At 33.6% G+C, this 10,211-nt stretch overlaps 1 protein-coding gene across 5 annotated transcripts; it reads right to left on the bottom strand.

Annotated features, from left to right (window-relative positions):
* Positions 1 to 35: 35 nt before the first annotated feature.
* Positions 36 to 8,624, bottom strand: LOC100249234 (uncharacterized). 5 transcript variants are annotated; one of them, XM_010659689.3, is made up of 13 exons: positions 8,488 to 8,624; positions 8,299 to 8,347; positions 6,171 to 6,353; positions 5,979 to 6,056; positions 5,426 to 5,669; positions 4,008 to 4,265; positions 3,027 to 3,233; positions 2,272 to 2,307; positions 1,935 to 2,185; positions 1,131 to 1,331; positions 943 to 1,035; positions 730 to 837; positions 36 to 613 (listed from the first exon to the last, which is right to left on the bottom strand). In XM_010659689.3, the coding sequence occupies exons 3-13, from the start codon at positions 6,348 to 6,350 to the stop codon at positions 293 to 295; spliced, it is 1,977 nt and encodes a 658-aa protein (XP_010657991.1). In that variant the 5' UTR covers positions 6,351 to 6,353; positions 8,299 to 8,347; positions 8,488 to 8,624; the 3' UTR covers positions 36 to 292. The 5 variants fall into 5 exon arrangements, with proteins under 5 accessions (XP_010657991.1, XP_010657990.1, XP_010657992.1 ...); XM_010659688.3 differs by having other exon boundaries at positions 2,976 to 3,233; positions 8,488 to 8,623; XM_010659690.3 differs by lacking the exon at positions 4,008 to 4,265 and having other exon boundaries at positions 2,976 to 3,233; positions 8,488 to 8,623.
* Positions 8,625 to 10,211: the final 1,587 nt, after the last annotated feature.

The raw sequence follows: 10,211 nt of genomic DNA, 5'->3' as shown, positions 1-10,211 counted from the left end.
ACAATACCTAATACTTTCCAGGAACCAAACATAGCCATAGATTTACCTATATTTGCATATTCAATATAACTCCAATGTACACATTACTTGGTGGGGGAGCTTGTAGAAATCCAAAATTCTGTCATAAGTCTATATATTCACACAAAGTAACTTATGAAACTGAAACCAAAAAACTATACTTATGGTTGGGGGAACTTCTCTACTGATTTACTCACAGAAGGATAGTATAATCATATATACCTTATGCTATATTTCTGAGGCTCAAGACAATATCTATATGTAAGTCATCAAGCTAAACTGGGCTCTTCTGCAATGCTGACTTCATTTCAGCCATTTGGACCTCCATTTCTGCACATTTACTCTCCACCGCCTCCATCTTCTCCTTAATTTTGGCTACTTCATTCAGTGCCTTCTTAGCTTCCGAGGCGATTGCTATGGCTTCTGCGCGGCTGGGCCTTGGACCCCAGATATCAGATGGGCATGGACCTAAGCCATAAGTTCGGACACGGCCATGGCCATCTTTTCCCATGACTTGGGAGAAGATGTCGTCGTGGAGAACTCTTTCATGTGAAGCAGGCTGTGGATTGGCCTGTGCACGTTCCTGAAGCTGTGTCTGCATGGAAGAACAAGAACTGGGTTGTTCAAATCATGCTCTTGGTGAAGTGATAATGGGATATGAATGAGGGGTTGGTGAAGGTTTTTAGCAGAAGATGAGTTTTGTGAACATACAATAATGTTTGCTGATGTTTCATCAACTGGTGTTCCATCCTTGCGCAGATGGGTTACAATGAAGAGCTCAGCTCTCGTGGGCTCATCCCCATCTGGCCTCTTGTTTCGCTGTCCTCAAGTAATGTCAAAATATTTGAATTATGACAGGAACGTCAAAATACATGCAAATGCAATCTGAGATTCAGAAACTGCACAGAACTGTAAAAAATTTACCTCCTCCTTCCTGATTCGGGCAAAGCTTTTTGTGCCTGCTGTATGTCCAATGCTTTGTTTCGCACGATTAGCCTTATTCATTGCAGAGCGTTTCTATGATTAAGGAGGCACATTTGAGTGTGAGGTTTGCATTTTTCATGTTATGGTGAAAAATGTAGCAAGTACTAGTATTTAACAAAGTTTTGTACCTGACTCTCTTCAGAGCGCCAATATGCAAGGAGGATAGGCCGCTGCTCTGGGAGAACCCGCTCGTCATCAATCTCGATATGCTCATCATCCGTCTTGTTGTTAAAATATTTGGCCTTTAACTGTGCCTTCCAGTCCTTCCATCTTTTACCCAGGGTCTTGAGCACCCAGTTTTCAACCCTTGGACTTATCTCAAACTTTGACTGCATTTACATGTAGGAAGAATTTAGTTGTGCAGCAGGATTAAAACAATTTTAACCAATACCAAATCAAATAAATCCTACTTCTGAAAGACAAAGAAGACTAATGTACTTACCTAAAACCCGAAAGAGAAAAAGGAACTCTAGTGGGACAAGCAACAACAAGAAATACCATAGTGTAATACACCTATCAATCCAGGATTCTAAACCAGTGAACATTAAGATGTTAATTTTCAATTTTAGGATTCATCAAATGAATCTTAAATTTAGGAAAAACGCTTTTTCTCTCAAAAATAAAAGGTCAAAATTGTATATATCACCTGGTCTATCATGCACAGCACAACCAAAATCGATATAACCACCTAATCTATAAATTGCTTATAACCATGAATCACTATCCCTAGAACACTTTCCATCATGTTGACAACATATAGCAATGTCCAAACAAGAAAGAAGTTAAAGTCTAACTTATACTAGCATAGAAACTTCAAGGATAGCGTGTCCAGGATGTGAGACAAGACAAAAACAACAAAACTATGTAAGACCAAAACAAGAAAAGCTTCATTAAGAACAAGTATGCAACATCTAGGTAATGTTTTTTAATACCTTAGCAAGTTGCAACATATTATCCTTGGCAGCTTGAGGCACCGCCCTCCAATCAGCATAGGTAAGGGGTGCTAGGTGTCCATCCCGGGCTATGGTACCCAGAAAGTTACCCAACTTACAGGCAGAATCACCATCAGGCTGCCCTACCTCATTTGTCTCCACAACCACATGCTGACCTTCAGGCATGTTCCACACATCCAAACACAATGTGGGGCCTCGAACTCGGGGCTTTCTCTTTGTGATTGATGAACCTATTTAAATTGAAACCACGTCAGATGAAAAGTAAGAGGGAGAACCATTGCCCTATCCAGTCAAAGAGTGATATATTCTCTGTTACCTTGGCCTGGAGTTTCCCTTCGCCTGCTTGAGGGACCTATGTAAATTGAAAATAAAGAGTAAACAGAATTACTTTAGAAGAAAAAGTAAATTAGATAATCTAAATCATATCCACTCTATCAACTAACAGACCGCAGAGACCTCTTAACACAATTTCCTTTTATATGGTTTAAGGTATAATAAAGCAAGTTGTTCAAACATTGCAGTAATCAAACATAGTGCAACTAGCCAGCCTACTAAACCACAGCTCAACTAATCAGCCATGGTTTACTCATTAGACTAACTTATTAGTCAACTCGGTGTTGGCTAGGCTTCACTCACCTAAATTAGCTAAGTCTCGTAATTCAATTTGATGAGTATGCATTTAACACCTTCCCAACACTAAAATAATAGTGTTACAGGGTCTTACCAACATGCAAACGCAAGTTGTATTGAGATTCTACCCATTCATCATCCCGGTCCATTAATTTTACATTCATAATGTATTTTCTCTGTTTTTTTCGTATTATATTTCAACTATATTACCCTATAATGCCCAAAAAACAGATAGCAAACATAAAGTGAGTCTAATTTCCTATGATATACAGCAAAAATATAATTTTTCCACAGCAGGATAGGTTTACTAGAAACATCAAAAAAGGTATAGAAAAATAGAAAATGTCTGCAACTTCACAGTGAAGCTGATAAGAGGAAAACATATCGGACCTGAGCCATCAGATTCTTGGTCAGACTGTGAATGGAAGGGCTGGTACTCACTAGAGCTCGACTGCGATGACTGAAGTTGGTGTGGAAAATCAGAGTTTGGATGCTCAAAGCTAGAACTCTGGAAGGCTTGCTGAAGATGAGGTTGGATAGAGCCCAATTGATCCTGCTGGTTGTTGGTCATTGGGCCCTCTGGGAGCCCATGCAAACACCTGCTGCTCTGCTTGCCAGTATCTCTAGGAGACAAATTAAGTGTGTCTCCTGTGGGGAAATTAAGCAAGTTGATTTGTTAGAACTACTTTAACAATAAGAAAGACGACGAATAAAAAAATGTGGCTTCCAAGGAAGTGCAAAGGGAATTAATCTTACAATACAAATAGTGATGGAAAACAGAGATTAACGCATCTTTTTCTGTAATCAAGCTATTGGAAACTGGCAAACAGCCAACTTTATGTCATTCACGTTATGCCTAGTTCTGAGCATATCTTAGGTATGAAAGGGCACCATCCATTTTTGGAAAATCCATGTAATGTAGGAACCAGTCGAGAAAAAGCTTTAGGTTCAGTATGCTTGTTGGATTTCTTTTGTAGCATAACACACATATCATTTTTGTCCAATAGCTGAAATCTATCCTCATCATAAACATTGAAGTAAATGTTCAATATTAATCAGAATACAATGCAAAAGAAATAAAAATATTGAAATAGAAGTTGCAAAATCCAAAAGAGCTCAATCCAAAACAACCCACAAGAAGTATGAAGGACTTCTTGTTCTTCCTTGTGACTAAACTATTTTATATATAATAGCACTATACTTTCTGATAAATAAAACTAAAAAAATAAAAAATACCAACAATGGTAATGTGCCGTGTCTCCTACCAACAGCTTCGTATTGGTAACCTTCTTCATAAAATGAGTATGATTCTTCTATAATCTATAATAGAAACGCATGACTAAGCCCAAAATAGAATGTAGTTTGAAATGGTCAATGTTTATAATTTTTTCACAAAACTGATCAACTAGGAGCATGGCATACTTAAACTGTTGGTGGCTGCACCGGTTTGTGAGTGGGAGGATTGAGTCTCGTTGGAACTTGGGTGGAGCTGATGTGACTCGCTGGAGCTTGGTTCTGCCAAGTTAAGTCTCTTACAAGACTGGGGCTTGGTATTGGCTTGGGCTTGGCTGTGGCATGATTGGTCCTGTTGGCTGCTGGCTATTGAGCCCATTTGGCACCTAGGAGAACATCTGATCTGCTGCATGCCACTGTCTTTGGAAGGCAGTAAGGGCATGTCCCCTACAGTAAAAATAAGCAGTTGGATTTGAAGAATTTCATGCATGAGTCCATATATATGAATGTCTTAAGTCCCACATTACATGTATATAGAAATTCTAAGGAATTAGCACTTAGTCTTGCAATCATTTTTCTATAGGCAAATAGAAAATACAGGAACAACACCCTGGTGCATAGATGATACAAAGACGCCAAATAAAACAAAAGAAAAGAAAATCGGAAAGGCCCAAATGAAAGGGGGTTTGACATCCCTAAACTCAAAGACCTTTCTCCCTAATAACAGTAGCAACAGCACATGTTGTAGTAAGACTCCTTCCAACGCAAGGAATGATCATCAGGGTATTGACCAGGCAATGCCTGTGAAAGCTATCCCGCACTTTTGTTGTTGGAAGATTAAGGGTTAAAACTCCAAAATTCAATACTCTTCAGGATTTGTCCTCAGTGGTGACCCATTTTTCATTAAGGAAAGGAAACAATAAAATCTTTAGGCTTTGTTTGGATCACGGAAAGTGATAGTGAAAGGGGAAAAAATATAGGAAGAATCCCAAATTCTATTGTTTGGTTTACCTTGGAAAGTAAAAAGAGGAATATCAGATACATAAAACTTATTCAAATGTTCATACATGTAGGGTCACATGATGCTGAATTTGATCTTTATTAATTTTTTGGTAGAAATAATCTTTATTATTTACACTCGATCTTCTTCTCCTGCAAGTCTAACTAATAAAAAAATTCATAAAAGATTCATGGCAATATGAACAGAAAAAATACCTTAGTAATAATCCATTTACCTATTCAAAAGACAAGAGTTGTTGAAGAAATATCAATTAAATGGATCATTTGAAAAATTACAGAACACCTATTCTATATTTGCTAAGAGCTTAACACAACAAGAAAAGTATCACCACTAAGTAACAGTAAAAATTCCAAGAGAAGGCAGAGACATTTGTATGAGAGCAGTTCTTTTTCCTTTCTTTCCTGCTTATCCAAAGACCAAGAAAACTTATAGTGTTCTTCACAGTAAAGGGGACTTGAGTTACCTTGTTGACCCTTTAATTTTTCCTATAGTTGGTGAAGAATCCGATCACAAATTTACAAGCTGAATTCAAGAAAAAGATGATATATAAATAAATTATCTGACAATAAAATCAGGAAACACTCACCAGACTCTGTTCTCGGTTCTGCACTGTACAACCCAGCTGCAGTCCAAAGCATCATGAAATTCTCCTTCACTTGTTTCACAAGTTCCAAAATGCGATCACCTGGCTTGTTATATCTATAGCAGTTCTCCCAAATGCATCGTGCATCATTAAATACATCCTCAGAATTCATGTACTTGACCCCATTTTCAAGATTGCAAAGTATTGTCCCAAAATCCATTGGTGTACCAATGACATCAAAGTAATCCTGTGGCCAACCACAATAATTATATATTAATACATTTAAAAAAAAACCACAATTATGATTGAAGCATAAAATCAAGCAGAGTGATCATCTAAAGAAAAAAATAACAACAATCTCTATACAATGCAGCTCTTCTGCTTTGCAATCAACTATGCTGTTTCTTATGCATAGTTGTATTCTTCGTTCATAATAAAATCCCAATCCTAACTCACAAAAATGGTATGACTTTTATCTTCTGAGTATTAGTTGATGCCCTGTAAAACATCCTTATCACTGCCCCACAATATGTGTAGAATTGCGCTTCATACTCACAGTTACTCCCAGGACAATGGGGTTGACAGGAACATTGAACGGTGCAGTCCCATCCATACTCATAATCTTCTTAATCACCTACAAAGTAACAAAATAAAGAAACCGATATTTAAGTCCAGCAGCATCAGAACAGAAATCAATAAACCATAAATAGAATTGAAAAAAAAGCTCAGTTCCAAATTTCTAACACACCATCAAGGCAACATTAAATTCTTCCTCATTGTGCCGAGGATCAGGATCAGAAGGTATTGGTTGTTCCTCATAGTTTGTCCTCTGATCTTCTGAAGCAGCATCAGTAGTTTGGTTTACAATTGCACCCATTGAAGGTGCATTCGCTGGATTAGCTTTCTTAAGCACACGCTTGCGCTTCATGCTCTAAAAGAAGCCGGGATAAGAAAAACAAGATAGTTAAATATATGACAAGCAAGCCAGCTGCAGTTATAAGAGAATGATTCCAAATTAAAAGTTTGAGTTCAATGACGTAAAGCAGCATTTCAATTTGTTCCGAGGAAGCCTTATTTTCAATTCATAAGCCATCTCCTTTCCCAAAGGAAAACTAAGAAAAGTTCATATTTCCTGCTTATTTAAACAGAATGTAATGCAATCTCTTTCTTGGTGGCTTTTCAAATCAACCAAATAACAGCTTATATATAAAGCATTCAACCTGCATAATTCACTGATATTATCATTCAGTTCCAAACAAAGGCTGCTATTTTTTTTTCCAATCCATATAACTTGAAAAACAAAAATAAATAAAGAAAAGGAAAAAGAGAAAAAATATCACAAGTACAATTTTTTATTGATTCAAGCTCATTGAAGAACAAACTAAAATGGAAGCAGAGAAAGAGACTTCCATAGAAAATTGATTGAGACCAAATTTTTTCTTTCAGTTGGTAAGTATTTTCACTTATTTAATTCACAGAATTCAAATTCTTCCTCATTCAATCCCAAAAAAGACTGAAGTTTTCTTTCATTCTATTAGACTCCAAAAAAGAAAACCACTCTTTAAGGCTCCATTTGGATCAGGAAATGACTGGAAAAAATAAGTTGCTAAAAATAGCTTTGAAGTATTTTTCCTTTCTTTCCTTCATATTCCTCTAAGATCCAACCACGGCCTAAAGGCACTGGTAGATAAATTTAATTAAAGGAGGTATTTCACACTTATTTTTGGTGATCTCAAACAAAAAACAACATATCATAAAATAAAAAAAAGTTTTTGAGACTTTTAGGACTTCGAAAAAAAAATAAGGGCTTAGCCATTAAGGGCATGTTTGGCAACAACAATAGTTTTTCAGAATAATGCAAAAGTTTGAAAAGTATTTCATATTTTCAATCGTTTTTTTTTTAATCTCATACCTGAAAACACCTCAAATTTATTCTTAAAACAATTTGTTTCAAAAAACATATTCTTAAAAAACTGTTTTTAGTAAAAATTAATCAAACATGTTTTTTGAGTTTGGAAACTGCTTTTGAAAATAGTTTCTAAATAGACACTAAAGTTAGTTTTTTATCACCAAACAAATAAAGGAACATTTTGAGGCCAACATACAAAAAATAATTTATCTTCTTCTCTTGGTATTTTTAGAATTCAAATGGAGTCTAATCATAAATAATAAATAAATACCCAAGTCATTAAAATTTTGTTTGGATAAGAAAAAAATATTTTTACTTCGAGTTCTAGACAGTTGATTCGAGAATTTAAAAATAAACACGAATCCATTTAAATAACGAAGAAATGTCGGAGATAGCATATAATTTTTTTTTTCCTAATTGAACAAAAAAATCATACATAAACAATCATTCATTAGGGTTTTAATTTCTATTCAAAACTAAACAACCATTCACTAGGGTTTGATACAATCATTCATTAGGGTTTTTGCTTCAATTAAAACCAAACAGTTTTGAAGAAAATCAAAGAAAATGTAGAAAATACTTTGAAAGAAAGTCAATAAAACAAACCAAACACATACAACATGCTTAAATCTTAATCTTATTAATAAAATTAAGAACATTTAAATATATCAACTAGAAATACTTCAAAGAAGCAATTGATAGTAGATAGTGTCACTATATATACCTTCAATCATAAAGTCTCCTCTTAAACGGTCAAAAATAATTAAAAATTTTCACTTGTCCTTTTCTTCTGACTTCTTGGGAGCCAAACAAAGTCTACTAAAATACAAAAAATCAAAAACCGTTCCTAATTACTTCGTGGTTAAGGCTCTGTTTGGATCAGCGAAAAAAGAATGAAAATGTTGAAGACAGCCTACAAGATATATTTTTAGGAAACAGACCTAAATACAAAAATGAAGGTAATTACCAATTTCTCCCCCGTTCAAGGAAGACGAAAAACAGCAAGCATAAAGAATCTGAACAAAATTTAACAAAGAAATAAAATTAAAAAGAAAAAGGAAACTGAAGCGAAATGGGGAAATGAAAACCCCGCAAAAAGAAGAATTGCTAAAAATGGAGAGAAAATTAGGAACTTAGAGAGAGAAAGGGAGCTTACAGCGAGAGTGAGTGAGTGAGTGAGTGAGAGATGAGCGGGAAGGAAGCGTTACTGAGAGTTTGAGCGGCGGTCACATGAAGCGCCAGTGTAAGGCTAAAGGACTCGTAAGAAAAGGACAGGTGTCTTTAGCTGCGGTTACACTTGTCCGCCATGCAAATAGCCTTGTGCGGATGGGTTGGGCCATATGGGATTCAGGCCCAACAAGACCAAAGCCCACTATTCTCCGAAGTCCTCTATAGTCCAAAGCATGATTTTATTTTTTTATTTTTTTTATTTATTTTAAAGGAGATTTTAACCATTTTTTCTTCTTAATTAATGGCGTTTCTCATAAAAAATATAAACTAATTTTTTTTTTTTTTAAGGTTTTCAAATATGCATATAGAAGTTATTTATAAATTAAAAATCAAATACTATATCCGCGATATTTTCATTGACTCACTAAAATAACTTGTAAAAATTAGAAAAATAGATGTTAAAATTACACTTTTATCAAATGATAGAAGGGATGAAGAGATTAAGGCTATGTTTGGTTGCTATAAAATTTGAGAGAAAATGTAAAGAAAAGAAAATAGAGAGGAAAAACATAAAGAAATAAAAAGTAATAAAAAATAAAAAGTAAATTTAAAGTCAATAAATTATTTTTATTTGTTACTTCTAATTTGTTTATTTATTTTACGTTTCGATATAAAGATTAAATAATTTAAAAATATATAATTTTTTTTACTAGTTTTGATTATATTTTATTTTCTTTGATATTTTTTATAGGACAACCAATCATAAGGAAATTATTTTCGCTAGTACTTTTTTTCTTTTTTTGATACTTTTTGAGAATCAAACATAACCTAAAATTGTAAAATGAAAAAAGAAAAAAAAAAGGAAATAGACAATTATATACTTGTCATTATGATAATTTAAGCAACAATCACAAAAAAGTCACTATAAGAAAAATGAACCCTAAATACATGGTATAATAACCAAACTTATGGGTGTTTGGTAAACCAACTTAATAACTTAATTTAAGTAATTAAGTTATTAAGTATATTTGGTATAATTTAACGATATGATTTAAAGTCAAAAACAACTTTAAGTACTAGATAAAAACAATTAACTTATTCTTAAATTCACATATTTATTTTACCTTTTTATCCTTATTTGTCATAATTATCTTTATAATTTTTTTTGCTATTTCACGATCTTCATTATTATTTGACTTCTTTTACCTTAGTTAAAATTTATTATGATAAATATGTTAATTTGATGATTTATAATAAATTTTAAGTTAATTTTATCAAATAACCTTAATAATTAAAAAAAAAAGTAATAAGTTTGAAACCGATAATTTAAAAATAATCTAACTTACATTCAACTAAGCTACTAAGTAATAAGTATTAAGTTTTACCAAACACTTATTTATACTTACAATCTTAATTCAAACTTAATTTAACCTAGATCTTCTTCAATCTCACTTTGAATACTCTTCCTAAATCTAATGTTCAAAAGTTTTTAAAGCCTTGAATGTAACCTTAATTCTCTAAACCTAAATATTCATATATTCAAAGTCAATGTATAAAAAATTATAGAATATAATCATGCTTGTATCATAATAACACATCGGAGTCCATGTTATATAAACTTAAAAGTTAAAACTTCAAAAAATGAATTATAATAAAATAATCTTATACAACTTAATGGGTGTTTGATAAATCAACTTAATAATTTAATTT

This window comes from Vitis vinifera, chromosome 12 (genome assembly GCF_030704535.1).
Source record: "Vitis vinifera cultivar Pinot Noir 40024 chromosome 12, ASM3070453v1".
In the NCBI taxonomy this organism is placed as follows: domain Eukaryota; kingdom Viridiplantae; phylum Streptophyta; class Magnoliopsida; order Vitales; family Vitaceae; genus Vitis; species Vitis vinifera.
This window is presented reverse-complemented; position numbering and strand designations above follow the sequence as displayed.